The sequence below is a fragment of the Sceloporus occidentalis genome, unplaced genomic scaffold (assembly GCF_023333645.1).
Source record: "Sceloporus occidentalis isolate IW3139 unplaced genomic scaffold, rSceOcc1.0.p SCAF_10, whole genome shotgun sequence".
NCBI classification, from domain to species: Eukaryota; Metazoa; Chordata; class Lepidosauria; order Squamata; family Phrynosomatidae; genus Sceloporus; species Sceloporus occidentalis.
The window spans coordinates 10,142,337-10,158,567 of NW_028316990.1; the positions used below are offsets into that span (position 1 = coordinate 10,142,337).

At 49.9% G+C, this 16,231-nt stretch overlaps 1 protein-coding gene across 4 annotated transcripts; it reads right to left on the reverse strand.

Annotated features, from left to right (window-relative positions):
- Window positions 1–5,595: 5,595 nt before the first annotated feature.
- NQO1 (NAD(P)H quinone dehydrogenase 1) lies at window positions 5,596–16,012 on the reverse strand. 4 transcript variants are annotated; one of them, XM_089477094.1, is made up of 6 exons: window positions 15,962–16,012; window positions 12,116–12,283; window positions 11,898–12,028; window positions 10,701–10,814; window positions 9,587–9,688; window positions 5,596–6,291 (listed from the first exon to the last, which is right to left on the reverse strand). In XM_089477094.1, exons 1-6 carry the CDS (start codon window positions 15,996–15,998, stop codon window positions 5,986–5,988), a joined length of 858 nt encoding a protein of 285 aa, XP_089333220.1. In that variant the 5' UTR covers window positions 15,999–16,012; the 3' UTR covers window positions 5,596–5,985. The 4 variants fall into 4 exon arrangements, with proteins under 4 accessions (XP_089333220.1, XP_089333223.1, XP_089333222.1 ...); XM_089477097.1 differs by lacking the exon at window positions 15,962–16,012 and adding an exon at window positions 14,869–15,108 and having other exon boundaries at window positions 12,116–12,280; XM_089477096.1 differs by lacking the exon at window positions 15,962–16,012 and adding an exon at window positions 14,869–15,108.
- Between the last annotated feature and the right edge of the window lie 219 nt (window positions 16,013–16,231).

Consider the following 16,231-nt stretch of genomic DNA (forward strand, 5'->3'; position numbering starts at 1 on the left):
CCGTTTCAGGTGCTCTCCGGGGAGCGCTCGCCCAAGCCTCCCTCTTCCGGATTTCTGCTTCTCTTTCTCTCCTGCACATCCTACGCTGTTGCGTGGTGTCGGTCACACAACAGCTTCTATGTGTAGCTTTCTTTGGCCTTAGGGAATGTGGGTTTTTTTTAGTATGTGTTGGTGTCCATTTTTGTTCCTCTTGTGGAATGGTTTTCCGGGTTCCTCCTCGTGTGTTTTTTCTGAGGTGTGTCACCTTGAGCTACGTAGAGTCCTGCTTGGGTTTGGGAGGGGGGTCATTTTGGTTCTGGTTCTTGTCTGGCTAAATGCAAGTCCATCACGACTGATTTTTGCAGTGAGTAGTTTGGTCTGTCTGTCTGTCTGTCTGTCTGTCTCTCCTTGAGAGGCTCAAGTTATGTTTTCAGTAGTACAGGCTATTTTGCCGATATGAAGGGAACTTTTCAGAAAGAGACCTGCTCTAGGTCATTTAATTTTGAATACAGTTTTCAATCGTTCAAGTTTTGGATGGTTTATATCTAATGTGTGTTTCATTATTATTTTTTTTGGAAAGCTCTATTTTGTATTTAGGAAACGAACTATTTTGCTATTTGTACTGAGTGAGTACATTGGCATAACTATAGACTATAAATATACATATATATATATATATATATATATATATATGTACATGTATATATATATTTGCATATATTCACACACATATATTCTCCTTGCCACAGATTTTTGTGGTAAATGTGTGAGTTTTATTGTCTGTTCTCCCACAACATGGTATCTAGTAGTTGGGGGACGGGGTTGGGGTTTGTTAAGTCTTTGCGAAGTATTTTAAGTACTTTTTTTGCAGCGAACGTAGTCGTGTTCATCTCTGGCCATTCCATCAGGCAGCATCTGTACTGATTGGCTATGAGGGCAGCTTCGTTGCCAAAGTGGCAGGTCTCACTTGGCAGTGTGACCTAGTGGGCAAATCCCCTGGGGCAACTTCTTCGGGGGCTGGCGGGTTCCGTTCAGCATGAGCCATTCAGCTTTTACTCATTGTTCATGTCTAATATTTTATTGCCAGCTTTTTAATTTATAATAACACTACAGACTCAGATTGAAGCCTGTGGCTTTTCTCTGTCCCATAATGTCTGCATAGCTCCGGTGGGAATGGTTAAGATGTGAAGGAGCAGCCACACAGGTGCCTCTTCCAGACAGGAATAAGTGGCAGAAGAGATGGACAAGGGATGGGCAATGGCTTCTCTTTTAGCTTTTGGGGGAGCCTGCAGCTGTGCCCTAAACAGAGGATTTCTTCTGGAAGAGATGTTTCATCCCAGGCCTCAGTGGCTGCATAGGGCTGAAGTGTCCAGTGAGAGACAAGTAAGGGGCAGTTTAGCCAATGCGCTGACCTGGACTGTGTCCACCGCTGTCGCAGGGCTGCTTCTGGGGGATGAGGCCGAGGCACCAGGGACCAATCTATCCTAGGCTGAACCAAGTCTTCTGCCCAAGTCCTGCCAGCCACTTCTCCCCAGATGTTTCCAGCTGTACAGCGGTGGGGCATCCATCTATCCTCTGTCTGTCAGAAAGGCTCCCTTTGTGGCTGCTCACTTAAAATGGCAGCACTCATGTTTCTAGGGTTGGTTTTAATTCCTGTTTTTTCCTTGGTCCATTTTAGGTCAATATTTAAATGTGCAACATTTTGAATTTATGTGGTTTGGTTACAAAAAGTGTGTCTTTGGAACCAAGAAGCTGCTCGGTGGCTGCCAGAGACTGGCGCTGCATCTTTCCTATAGATTTTATCGGGGTGATGGCGAGAGGCAGAAGGGGCCTACTAAGATGGAGAGGCAGATTTCCTGGGGCCCTCTGAGGTATGTCTTTCTGTCCCATTTTCACTCCCCCATGGCGGTTAGGAGCTCCTCATATTTGCCTGGGCCATTTTACAAGCTTGTTGTAGGAACGACTCAGGGAGCTGGGGATGTTTAGCCTGGAGAAAAGAAGGTTAAGAGGTGATATGATAGCCCTGTTTAAATATTTGAAGGGATGCCATGTTGAGGAGGGAGCAAGCTTATTTTCTGCTGCTCCAGAAAACAGAACCCGGAACAATGGATGCAAGCTACAGGAAAAGAGATTCCACCTCAACATTAGGAGGAACTTCCTGACAGTAAGGGCTGTTCAACAGTGGAACACACTCCCTTGGAGGGTGATAGAGTCTCCTTCCAACTCTACGATTCTATGATTCTATCAGTCCTTGACTGGCACAGCCGCCCAAGGGCCAGAAAGAGCACAGCGTGGTAGTACTAGGTTCAGCAGTTTGGAAGGAGTTTCCCACTGCAGAGGCTTTTTTTCCTTTTGCCACCAAATCCTAGCTTAACCAGTTCTCTGGGCTTTGGAAAGTTCAGTTACTGGGAACTTAGGTTTTGGCAGAACTGTAAAAGCCATTATGACAGCAGGCGCCTCTAGGATAGTACTGAGGGTCAAAAGAGAGAGCATCTTCTCATCTTTTTCTCCCAAACTTCCCTGCTGGGTCCCATCCTGAACAAGGCCATGGTCAGTCAAACACCCTGGTCATCACATCAGTTGCTGACGGCTCAGTCCTTCCCCTCCCTGGCAATAGTAGGCATGTATTCAAGATTTCTGTACTGCTTTTCGAGGCAAAACCTTTGGAAGGGGGCTCACAGAGTAAAAACTAACTAAAATACAGGAGACAATGATTTAATTGAAACATTACCCACAGCCTTGGCCCCAGCTGTATCAGTAAGACATGGGCCTATCGGTACATTGTGGCAGAAACAACCAGAAAATCAAGGCAGGCTATGTATGGCAAGGCATTTCCCAAAGAAAGGCCCCCCATTAAAAAGGCATGCTCTCTCATGCCTGCCACCTTCATAGATAGATCTTACTAGCAGGCAGGCCCTGTGTTAGAGATCTTAAAGCCTGTGCAGGCTTGCCAAATGGCCTGGTTCCAAGCCACAGAGGCCACTGTTCATAGGTCTTTTCATTGGCACTTCAAACACATTGATGATCTGTCCTTTGACTGCTTAGTCCCGTGAGCAACTGGGCAGCTGCGTTCCTTGTCATCAAACCATCTCTGAAGGCAGCATCCCTATGCAGAACAGTTAGAGAAACTGGCCCTTGATCCTCAGCTCACTTGTCCTTTCTTCCGCCACTTGAAGGGGTGGGATGGGGCCACTGCTTCTGCTGCCACAGCAGCCAAATTGCCTTTCAGGCCCCCACCCCAAATGCGGTTTCGACCCTATGGCCCTTCAGGGGGAACGTGGCCACCAGCCAGATCTGCATGGTCTCTGGCCCATCCATGGGTGGGAGCCCAGCTTCCTGGCCATGGACTCCCACTTGGGCAAGACATGGATGCTGGACAGTTCCTTGGCTTTTTGCCCTCTTGGCCAGTTCCTGGACCAGCTGGGGAACCAGTCAGTCCACTTCCAAGGAGGTTTCCCAACAGACCTCTTTGTTACTCTTGGAAATGGTCTGTCCCTTCCAGGGGTCTTGCAGTCAAGAGCTCTCTTCCCTCTCTCCCATTAGGCTTGTGGCAAACCCTGAGGTGAAGGAGGCTTCCTATTCCCCCATCTTGGGACCCCCAAACGGTTCTTTCTGCCTCTCTGCCATGTTTGCTCAAAGCAGCGCATAGACAGGCAGCAGCCACCGAGCAGCCTCTTCCAATATCCTGCAATGTGAATGTAGCCTCCGACGGCGGCCCCTTGTGCGTTTTGTGTGTCCCTGGCTTGTGTAGGTGGATTTCTCAAGAGCACTGATGCTAATTTTCAGTTTGTTCTATATGGGGATCGGGTGGGGTGGGTGGGGGCGGGGACCTCATTTGCATTTGTTTTTAGCTATTCTGTGATAACTTGTTGAATATTAAATAAAAAGAGATATTTTGCTTCTATTGGAACATTTGTATACTTGCAACTATATTTCTGTACACAGCTGCAGTCAAGAATAAAACTTTGAAAGTTTTCATTTTGCCGTGTCTTGAGTGTTGTGCTCTCTTCCTCCCACTCCAGCCTTCAGGGTGGACAGGGGTCCAAGTGATAGGAGAACGAAGGAGTAACTCTGTCTACATTCTCATTGGAGCTCTCAGCCCTTCCCTTCCTTTCTCAAATGCTAAAAAGAGGCCATGGGACACACAGGCCGTCCCAGATTCACCAGGGCTCTTGTGCCACTTCCTCAGTGTTGCTGTTTGCCAGCAACTCAAAATCTGCCAATGCTTCTTTGCCCAGAGGCATGCCTGGCCCTGGTAGGGACACTGAGCCAGGCTTGGGATCTGGACTGAAAGCGCCCAGCTACCATGCGGCCTGTATGGCTCATCTGACTTCAGTCCCATTGGGAAGCCCCGATGCCTCACTGCTTGGGCAGAAAACGCATCTGGGAACTGAAATTCCCAGGCTGGCTGTTCCTCTGGGATGTGTCAGGCTGACAAGTCCTTTCAGCGGCTGCTCTCTGCTCAGTTCATGGAAAGCTCTTGGAAGAACATCTAATATTAGAAACCCTCACAGCACTCCACCGAGTAGTGGAGGGTGGAGTTGCCCCCTGCAATGCTGGGGTGCGCTTTGGGCGCAGGGGTCTCACCCTCCAGCTGATCCTTCCCAAGGCTCAGTCCTTCCTGCATCTTTCAGGGTTGCCAGTCTCTCGTGCCTTGCATGGCCTGAGGCTATACTGTGCGATTATGGAGCTCTTTCACTCCTTGGTGCTCTCCACTGTATTGCCACTCCGTGGAGCTGTTGTGTTTCCTGTTTACTCATTAGCCACATGAAACCCTTCTGGACTCATACATTTGCTTTTACCAACAGATAAACCACATCCCTCCTTTTGATGCACACAATGAACTGTTCCAGAGGGGCAGCCATTTTGGCTCTTGTAGCAAAAGTAAAGACCAACAAAGTCAGCATGGATGAAAGCCACAAACAGGCAGGCATGTTTTTGGCTGGGCGTGGTGGTGGTGGTGGTGGTGGTGGGAAGGGTTGCTTGCAGGCAGTGATGTGGTGGTCTTTGTTGAAACTATTGTGTCAGTGGGGCCTTGCGCACAGTCACTGCCCCCAGCCTCTCTTGTGAGAACGGTCATCCTTGTGGTGCCCCATTCCAGGCCTCTCTTGTTTGCTCAACAGGACCTGAGGCTTCGGTCAGTGTTTTGCTTGCTAAGTCAGGGCAGCCAGCCAAGCTAGTCAAGGGGCCCAGTTGCTCCGTGGCTTGGCTGTGCCTCCTGGTGTCTGTCTCCTGCTTGGCATTTTGGTACCTTAGCTACAAATACATTGCCATTCAGCCCTCCTACTTTGCAGGATCTGTGGAAACAACATCATGCGCTGGCCAGAATGGATTTGGAGCCACCATTTCCATGGGCTGCAGGACTTGTCACACATTCTGCTGGGACTCCTCTCCACCACAGATTCCCTTCTTTATAAAGCCTAGCAAAAATCAAAACCTTGCCAGCCCTTTTGGTCCAGAGAACTTGCACCTGTGAGGGGTGTTTTTGTGTGTTTTGGGGGGCTTTGTGTGATCTGCAGGCAAAAATTACACTTATTTAAATCAACACGTAACACAAAGCTTGTCTCACAAAATGTGGACTTTTGAAGCTTTGAACTGAAGACAACAAACACAGGATTAAAAAGTGCATTCTTTTTAATTCAGCTGAAGTCTGTCTTGCCTGCTACAGATTTCTAGAAGGCTTTGGTGATTATAATTCTATTAAGACGGAGTAAAAAATAGCAATCAACGGTTAGGAGAGTGAGGTGCGTTTTGTTCTACAGAGAAGGCCGCCACTGCCTTGGGAAAAGCTCATTTTGCCCAGGTCCCAGCTCTCTAAGAGCACTTATTGTACAGGTGAGGCACCTTGGACTTGAACCAGGCACTTTTGCATCCCCTTCGTCCTCACCTGCAGAAGGAGCCTGGAGGAAAGGCAAAAGGCAACACATATCTAGGAAATGAGTGATTTGGTTCTAACTACTTTCAAGGAGCTCAAAGAAGCCGCAGTGCTGCCACTGACCGAAGGGGCTACTGCTGCTTTGCTTTGACCTGACTGTCTGGGGGCAATGGCTTCCCCAGGTGCTGGCCAACGCTCAGGCCATACTTCCTCTCCTCCTCCTGCGCCTTGACCGCCTTCTTCAGCTGGAAGCCCCCGGCCATCGGCTCAAAGTCGCCGCTCAGAACAAAGGTCAAGGGCTTCTCCTCCCAGATGGTGGCCAGCCTCCTCTTCCACTTCTCCAGGATCTGGGTGCGAATGTCCGCAGGGGTATGGCCGATGCTGAAAGCGATCTGGGGCTCCAAGATTTGGAAGCCGCAGAAATGTAGGGTGCCACTCTGGAGGTGGGACAACAAAGACTCATGGATTCAACAGACATGTGAGAGAGAGCTTGTCTCAAGCCCAGCAAATGGGGTATTTCAATTGCTTCATCGTTGTCTCTGCGAATGCACACAAATGGGTTATTTCTGCACCTGCGCAGAAACGCTCCGGAATCTTCTTGGCGCTATTAGAGGCGTTTTGCCAGAAGCAACTGCCTTATTGGCCAGTTTCCCGCCTAAAACCTCAGTTCCTTTCTTCTACCTCAGCAGCAGCATCTAGGAACTCTTTAGAGATTCATTTTCCTGTCAGACTTTTAAATTCTATTTGGTGGTCATTTTTAAAACATATTTAACATACTGTTCATATTTTAAAAGGAGCGCTGTGATTTCTTAGGGAATCGCGTACTTTAATGTGAGTTTAAATCCTGAGGTAAAGTTGTCTTAACAGTGCAAGGCCCTTTTCCTGAGGAAAGTCTTTTAATAAAATGGCGCTCGCCTCAGTTGCTGTCCTTGGCAGACTGCCTTTCTTCTCCTGAGGGGAAAAGTCTTTTGAAATGGCCACCCCCTTCGTTGGCGCACTTATTTAAGTCCCTTTTACTCCTGAAGAAAAGCATTTAAAATGGTGCTTGCCCCACTGGCGCGCTTTATACCTCTTATCTCACAGAAGGTTTAAATGGCTGCCAAAATGCCTCTAATAGCGCTAAGAAAGTTTCAGAGCTTACTGCGCAAGCTCAGAATAAGCTATTTGTGTGCATTCGCAGGTGACCGCTCGAAGAAAGGACATTACAGATAAATAACCTGTCCATCCGCCAACACCTCTAGTTTGAGTCCCATCAACATCTGCCATGACATTTTGCTCTGCCTTTTAAAAACTGACACTCATCCCTCCATATTTCCAGGTTTGATTTTTGCGGATGTGATTATTCACGGATTTGATTAATATGTTCTCTCTAGGAATATCTAGGTCCTCCTCCAGTGCAAGTCTATGGTCAGCTTTAACTAAAAGTTGCCCTGAAAGACCTAGAGATTATTCCTAGAGAGAACACTCTACTAGGCCTTTGTAGCTCCTCCAGTGCAGTTCTATGGTCAGTGTCTGTCGGACACTGGCCACAGAGTTGCCCTGGAGGACCCAGAGATTCCTAGAGAGAACACTCTCCTAGGCCTTTGTAGCTCCTCCAGCGCAGTTCTATGGTCAGTGTCTGTCGGACGTTGGCCACAGAGTTGCCCTGGAGGACCCAGAGATTCCTAGAGAGAACACTCTACTAGGCCTTTGTAGCTCCTCCAGCGCAGTTCTATGGTCAGTGTCTGTCGGACGTTGGCCACAGAGTTGCCCTGGAGGACCCAGAGATTCCTAGAGAGAACACTCTCCTAGGCCTTTGTAGCTCCTCCAGCGCAGTTCTATGGTCAGTGTCTGTCGGACGTTGGCCACAGAGTTGCCCTGGAGGACCCAGAGATTCCTAGAGAGAACACTCTACTAGGCCTTTGTAGCTCCTCCAGCGCAGTTCTATGGTCAGTGTCTGTCGGACGTTGGCCACAGAGTTGCCCTGGAGGACCCAGAGATTCCTAGAGAGAACACTCTCCTAGGCCTTTGTAGCTCCTCCAGCGCAGTTATATGACCAGTGTCTGTCGGACGTTGGCCACAGAGTTGCCCTGGAGGACCTAGAGATTCCTAAGGAGAACACTCTACTAGGCCTTTGTAGCTCCTCCAGCGCAGTTCTATGGTCAGTGTCTGTCGGACGTTGGCCACAGAGTTGCCCTGGAGGACCCAGAGATTCCTAGAGAGAACACTCTCCTAGGCCTTTGTAGCTCCTCCAGTGCAGTTCTATGGCCAGTGTCTGTCGGACGTTGGCCACAGAGTTGCCCTGGAGGACCTAGAGATTCCTAGGGAGAACACTCTACTAGGCCTTTGTAGCTCCTCCAGCGCAGTTCTATGGTCAGTGTCTGTCGGACGTTGGCCACAGAGTTGCCCTGGAGGACCTAGAGATTCCTAGGGAGAACACTCTACTAGGCCTTTGTAGCTCCTCCAGCGCAGTTCTATGGTCAGTGTCTGTCGGACGTTGGCCACAGAGTTGCCCTGGAGGACCCAGAGATTCCTAGAGAGAACACTCTCCTAGGCCTTTGTAGCTCCTCCAGCGCAGTTCTATGGTCAGTGTCTGTCGGACGTTGGCCACAGAGTTGCCCTGGAGGACCCAGAGATTCCTAGAGAGAACACTCTACTAGGCCTTTGTAGCTCCTCCAGCGCAGTTCTATGGTCAGTGTCTGTCGGACGTTGGCCACAGAGTTGCCCTGGAGGACCCAGAGATTCCTAGAGAGAACACTCTCCTAGGCCTTTGTAGCTCCTCCAGCGCAGTTCTATGGTCAGTGTCTGTCAGACGTTGGCCACAGAGTTGCCCTGGAGGACCTAGAGATTCCTAGAGAGAACACTCTACTAGGCCTTTGTAGCTCCTCCAGCACAGTTATATGACCAGTGTCTGTCGGACGTTGGCCACAGAGTTGCCCTGGAGGACCTAGAGATTCCTAAGGAGAACACTCTACTAGGCCTTTGTAGCTCCTCCAGCGCAGTTCTATGGTCAGTGTCTGTCGGACGTTGGCCACAGAGTTGCCCTGGAGGACCCAGAGATTCCTAGAGAGAACACTCTCCTAGGCCTTTGTAGCTCCTCCAGTGCAGTTCTATGGCCAGTGTCTGTCGGACGTTGGCCACAGAGTTGCCCTGGAGGACCTAGAGATTCCTAGGGAGAACACTCTACTAGGCCTTTGTAGCTCCTCCAGCGCAGTTCTATGGTCAGTGTCTGTCGGACGTTGGCCACAGAGTTGCCCTGGAGGACCTAGAGATTCCTAGGGAGAACACTCTACTAGGCCTTTGTAGCTCCTCCAGCGCAGTTCTATGGTCAGTGTCTGTCGGACGTTGGCCACAGAGTTGCCCTGGAGGACCCAGAGATTCCTAGAGAACACTACTAGGCCGTTGTAGCTCCTCCAGCGCAGTTCTATGGTCAGGCAGGTGGAAGCATGGTGTTTTTGTTATTTGAAGTTTTCCCATATTCACGGGGGTCTTGTGCCCCTGACCATAGCAAATATGGAGGGACGAGTGTGATTTGCAAGTCTTTTCTGCAGTTTTACCGAAGGTGCCATAGATTAAAACCTGCCATGCTCAAAATGCTGGATACATGCTTCTGGGTTACACAGAGCTCCTAATGCACCTTTCCCAAAATGCGCAGCTGGAGGAAGAGGCCTGAGTAAATCAGTACCTGGTACCATCTTTTCAAATCAAATGTCTTCCTTTAAAGAGGGGAACCTGTTGTTAGCTAGGTGTTACCTGTATGGGCCAAAGGAGGACGTTGATGTCTCCATTGATGCCGTCAGGTCTGTACATGGAGCCCATTCCGCCGGTGGTAAAGGAGAGGACAGCCTTCTTGTTCTAGGAAAGGGAACACAAACGCAGTCAGGCTCCATTCAGGGGCTGCAAAGGATGGAGATGGGCAGAGTATGGAAACTTTGCAGCTGAAGCCACATCTCTGGGAAAGCAGCTCCTCTCCCTCCACGCATGCATCTCTTTGGGACTCCCAAGTAGAGTAAGCCCACTGAATCATGTTGACTTACCACCCAACAACTGATTCAACGGGGCTACTTTATTTGGGCTAAGAAACCAATAGGAGTCAGATTATATTTTGCCTCCTAGGTTGGAGCATCTCTCAATTGCACAGAAATACAGACCAGCTTGGCTTTGTGTGGTTGATCCAATTAAAGTAAATAATAATAATATTAATTAATTAATTAATTAATTAATTTCCCGCCTCTGGTTGGATTGAGGCGGCTTCCAATAGAATAAAATACAATACAGAATACAACACAGAATACAATACAATACCCAATAAAACCCATGATTCCTTCTTCCAACATAACACTTAAAATACCCAATTAACAGTAGGCTCATGGGAGCAATAGTTGAATGGTGAGTAAAGGCACAGGTATATCTTACTCACTGAATGGGTCTACTCTAGTCAAGACAACCCTATGCAGGCCAAAGTCCTGTCCCTTTCTCCCTTACCCCCATTTATGTCAGTTTAGGGGCACCATTGAGCCAGTGATGGTGGGGAACTGGATTCCCAGTTGTGCCAAATCTAGGCAGAATTGGTTATTGGTGGACCCAGTTCTCCCTCCCCCGGGTTGTCTGGGGATGCTGGGCCCTATCAGCAGAAGGCTGGGATGCTCTCTTCTCCTGCAGGCCACCTGCTGCATCACTGACCACCAACAAGGTAAATCGGTCAATGGCACCAAATGGAGCCGTGGAGAGGTCTGGGGCTGCAGAAGAGGTGGCCTCACATGCCCAGCGTCCAGCCCAGGGGTACTGAGCAGAGCACAGGGCAGATGGCTCCCAATCTCTGACCGTTCCTGCCTTCTTCTACCTCCTGCCCATGAGGCATCCCTACCTGGAAGGGCCCCTGTTCATACATGCTGCTGTAGGAGTAGGCAAAGCCGGACGTCAGGACGCGGTCGTACCAGCCCTTCAAGATGGCGGGAAGTCCAAACCACTGCATGGGGAACTGGAATTGGGGGGTAGGGGAGAGAAAGAGAAACATTAGGGCTCTTCCTTCCTTTCCTTCCCCTTCTGCCCTTCCTTCCCCTTCTGTCTACCTGCAAGGCTTCTGGGCAAATCAGATTAAAATCATATGGATCCAAATTGCCTTCCAAAAGGACTCCATTTTAATGATTTAAATTCTAGCTTGAATCACTATTGTTGTGTGCCTTCAAGTCATTTTCGACTTATGGCATCCCTAAGGTGAACTTATCATGGGGTTTTCTTAACAAGATTTGTTGAGAGGATTGCCACTGTCTTCCTCTGAGGCTGAGAGTGTGTGGCTTCTTGCCCAGTGGGTTTCATGGCAAAATGAGGAATCGAACCCTGGCCCTCCAGAGTTGTAGTCCAGCTCTAAAAACCACTACGCCACACTGGGGCTCTACTGGGAGATATCACTTATCAATAATGGTATCAGTATCATTATCGAAAGAGTTCTAATTGGCAGCTTTTTTACTGGGAATGAATGGTGGCTTAATGCGATCAGAATTCATATTCAGAAAAGAGGGTTTAATTGAAGTCTCTGGAACTCCCTCTTTTGTTTAATTAATTGTTTGATGCAATGGAATCCTGGGATTTGTAGTTTGGCTGCAACACAGAGCAGCATAACACAGATTGCATCCACATTGCAGAAATAACCCAGGATGGCACCACTTTAACTGCCATAGCTCAAGACTATAGGATTCTGCGATTTCTAGTTTATTGTGGCAGCAAGGCTCTCTGAAAAAGGAGGCCAAATTCTTCTGAAAGGACAATTCCCAGAATTCCATAGCCTTGAGCCAGGGGAATTAAAGTAGTGTCAGACCGGATTATTTTTGCAGTGTGGATGCAGCTACAGTTCCTGTGCAACTAACTCTCCATGAAATTTAGGTTTGCCAATCTCAAGGAGTGCTAGGATTGGTCCTGGCTTTATAAAATAAATACAATTGGGAGTGAAGGCCAAGGAAGGCGGCATCCTTGTTGGCTTGCCACCTTCACCCCAGGTACCCCGGGGGACCCCCAAAAGCCTGGGAACATGGCCGCTGGGGACGTGGGGAGGTCTAAGGGCCACCTGGAAGATGACCAGATCGGCTGCGGCCAGCTTCTTTTGCTCCTCCACGATGTCTCTGCTCAGGCGGCCCTCCTTCCACGCCAGCCCGGCCTCCATGCTGTAGTTGAAGTGGTGGGGGTCCTTTGGGGTACCTGGAGGGCAGGGGAGAGAAGGAAGAAGTGGCACCACACAGGTGAGAGATGGGGACAGACCCAGAGCCCAACTCAGACCCTACGTACCCGTCACGTCTTCCCGTGAAATCACCGGGTTGAACTTCATGGCGTAGAGGTCGGAGGTGGCCACCTTCCACCCGGCCTTCCTCAGCGCCTCCTCGGCCGCCTCTTTCATGGCGTAGTTGAAGGAGGTCCTCTCTGGGTGGGCCAGGACGATCAGTGCGCTCCTCCCTGCTAGGGAGGCAAGGACCAGGCATTCGGCAAGACTGAGGGCAGGAGTGGGGCCCTGAAGAACTCATTCGGCCCAGACCTATCCCTCATTTCTATCCAGGCCGAGTCTCCTTTATCAGAAATGCTTGGGACCAGAAGCGGTTTGGATTTCAGCGGTTTGCATATATGGGACCCAAGTGTAAACATTGAAATTCATTTATGTTTCATATACACCTGACCTACATAGATTGCAGGTAATTTTATGCACAATAGAGTGAGATCTTGGTATCTGCTGGGGTTTGGTTCCAGGACACACACACACTCCCATGGATACCAAAATATGTGGATCCCCAAGCCCCATTAAAAACAAAGGGGTGGTATTACTACTACTACTACTACTACTAGTGCAATGCATCCTTGGTATCTGCTGGGGTTTGGTTCTGGGACCCTCCATGGATACCAAAATCTGTGGATGCTGAAGTCCCATTAAATACAATGGGGTATTTTTTACTACTACTACTACTACTACTACTACTACTACAATGGACTCTTGGTATCCACTGGAGTTTAGTTCCAGGATCCCTCATGGATACCAAAATCTGTAGATGCTCCATGTCCCATTAAATACAGTGGATAGTAAAATGGTGTCCTTTATAAACATGGCAAAACCAAGATTAGCTTTTTTGGAATGTACATTTTTAAAAGTATTTTAACGCTGTGGACGCTGAATCTGTGGATCTGGAACCCGCGGATGCTGAGGGCTGAGTATTTTTAATCATGTTTGTGCATGAAACAAAGTTTGTGTGCACTGAACCATCAGGAAGCCAAGGGGTCCCTGTCTCAGCCAACCCTATGGACGGTTTTAGAATATGGTGGGTTTTGGAATTCCAGAGAAGGGAGAGGCAACCTGAATCCTGTAGTAAAAGAACAGAAGCCATCATGGCGTAGTGATCTGAGTGCTGGACTAGACTCCTGGGGGACCAGGGTTCGAATCCCTGCTCAGCCATGCAAAGCCACTGGGTGACCATTGGCAAGTCACACCTTCTCAGCCTCATGGGAAGGCAATGGCAAACCCCCTCTGAACAAATCTTGCCAAGAAAACCCCATGACAGGGTCACTGTAAGTTGGAAATGAGTTGAAGGCATGCAACAATAGTGATTTAAGGCAATGGCAAACCTCCTCTGATGAAATCCTGCCAAGAAAACCCCATGATAGGGTCACCGTAAGTTGGAAACGGCAGACGCGGGCATGCAACAATTAAGTTATTAGAATCCCATAATTATATGATTATAACCCACCTTGGATCCCATTGTGGGAGAAAGGCAGGATAGAAATCTTTGAAATGAATAAAGAAATAAAATGACAACAAATGGTGGTGAACCGCCTAAGAGCGAATCTTGCAGAGGAGCCTCCTCTTACAGCTTTGCCTAAGGAGCCTCCCTTACACACAGCACACACCCTGCGCACATGCACACCTTGCGTGCCAGGTTGGTTTCTCAGGGCAAGCGCAGGCATGACTTGGGCCAGGTCCCAGCCCTGGAGCTATGCGCTTCCAATGCCAAATTAAGCATGAAGGACTGCCCAGTTAACCTCCCAGGCACCCCTCAAGTCAGGAGGGGGACCCACAGGGTCTTGGGGTCACACACAGCTCCCCACACGTTTGCAGGTGTCTTCTAGGCATGCAGCCCAGGTCTTTGTGGGTCTGGCTCTCCTGGAAGACCCCATACAGACAGGCCAAAATAAAGCTGCTTCAGGTCACTTTGGAGGGGTGAAGTTTAAATGACACATGCAATTTAAGAGGCCAGAAGCTCCACAAAAGCTGTGCTCCACTCCTTAGGACACGGTTTCCAGCCTCATCCTTTAAACTGCATACCTCCAAAGTGACCTGAAGCAGATTTATTTTGGCCAGTCTGTATGCGGCCATAGTGGGCCCTTGAGATCTTCTATGGGTTGGTTCCACAGCACCCCCCTCCCCCATGGATACCAAAATCTATGGCTGCACTATCTATCGTTATCATCATCATCATTATAGTCCTCACTTGAAATGCCAGTTGAGCCTTTGGGAAGAGAAGCGGCTAGGCAGCTGGGCTTTGCAACTTAGGGACAGAGGCTGAGAGAGAGTGCCCTGGGAAAAGGAAGCCCTGGGAGTCTCTGCTGGAGGGACACACCTGGCCAAGGGAGCCCCTGGTTTCCATCCCTTTTGGATGCAATCTTGGCATCTTATATAAGGGGCACCATTTTCTTCTGCCATTCCAGGAAGAACTGGGAGGGACCCAGAAGGGCTCAGTCCAGGCCCAGACTAGCAGGAGGCCAAGGGACTTTGCTAGACTCTGGAAAGCAGGGTTCGAATCTCGGCTCAGCCATGGGGACCCACTTTGGGAAAGGCCTCCTCCTCCTCCTCCTGGGATAGCAATGGCAAACCTCCTCTGAAGGCATTTGCCAAGAAAACCCCAGGACAGGTTGGCCTTTTGGGTGGCCATGAGTCTGAAGACGCAGAACAACCACCACAACCACAGTCCCGGCCCTCTCCCTCCCTCCCTCCCTCCCTGCCCAGCGGGACTGCCGCTCCCAACATCCCCAGCCAAGAGGCCCCAGGGCTCCCCTCTTACCGGCCATGGCTGCAGAGAGAGAGAGAGAGAGCGAGCGAGCAAGAGGCGCCTCCTCTTGGCTTGGCTTTTAAAGAGACTCAGCAGAAAGGGGAGGAGCAGCAGCAGCTGCTGCTGGGGAAGGGCTCTTGGTCAGCGAGGGCCCCAGAGATGGAGGGGACACCGCCTGCCCTCCCCAAGGCCAAGGGCCACCCAGCCCAGGCCCTTACTCCTCCATGCTCCAAGCCCGGGAGAAGAGGGCCTCCAGCCTCTTTCTCCCCTTAAAGGCAGCCTGCTCCAAAGGGGAAGGGAGACCCAGGAGGATCCTAGGGTTGGGACTAGCGAGCCCAGCCCCCTTCTGCCATGGAGGAAGGCAGCATGCAAGCCCTCCTCCCTGGGACAGGTGGCCACCCAGCCTCCTCGCTTTAAAAACACTCTTCCCACCCTCAGAGGGAGCCTCTTTCACTGTCAGGAAGTGTTTTCCAGACAGAGAAATATGGGATCCCCCAAGGGCCACCCAGGCCAACCTCCTCCTCCTGCTCTACAGGGAGACACCACCCAAGAATCATAGCTTTGGAAGGGAGCCCCAAAGGGCCATTTAGTCCAACCTCCTCCTTCTGTTTTGAAGGAAAACCCCATCCAAGACTCATAGGATCCTAGAGATGGAAGGGGTCCCAAAGGGCCATCTAGTCCAGCCCCATTTCTGCCATGCAGGAACTCTCAATCAATGCCTTCCCTGGGACAGGTAGCCCTACAGCATCTCTCTTTAAGCCTCTTCCACCGCTGAACAGCTCTTACTATCAAGGGCAGGCGAGAAACATTTTAGGGATTTTGAAAAACAATATCCAATTAGCAAAGCACAGCACCTGAGAACTGCCCCCAACCCAAACACTGGCCTGTGGGTTGAAGACTGGGGCCCTTCCCATTGTGGGGCATTGGGTTCAGGGCAGGCGCGCTGAAGCCGGAGAGGAGCGGTTTGGACTTGCCCAAGGGAGAAAAGCGGAGGCCATGAGGGCCTTTACAGGAAAGCTCTTGTGGGACCGGCTTGGCAAGGAGAAGGGCCTGGAAGGTCAAAGGGAGACTGCCACCTGGGCAGGGTGCCCTTCTGCTCACTGACCTCCCAGACCTTCCTTCAACAGTCTAGCAAAGCTCATGCTGCCAACTTCTCTCTTTCAGTGAGTCTCAATGGAGACTGGTTTTCCAGACTGTATTTTTGCATTCCTTCAACAATGGGGAAGAAGAGTGAACAGAAAAGGAGTAGTTCTTGAATGCTGATGGGAAAAGGCAAGACAAAGAGGATTCCCTTCATCCAGCTTCTACCCAGGGACACTTCAGTCGGTATCCACAACAATCGGAGAGATTAAGGTGTGTTGTTTGGCAGGTCCTC

Coding starts and splice junctions, on each gene's coding strand:
- NQO1 (XM_089477094.1), bottom strand. CDS start 15,998: ATGAGCTTTGCTAGACTGTTGAAGGAAGGTCTGGGAG. Junction 12,284..15,961: donor GTTGAAGGAAGGTCTGGGAG/GTCAGTGAGCAG, acceptor TTGCCTCCCTAG/CAGGGAGGAGCGCACTGATC. Junction 12,029..12,115: donor TTCACGGGAAGACGTGACGG/GTACGTAGGGTC, acceptor CCTGCCCTCCAG/GTACCCCAAAGGACCCCCAC.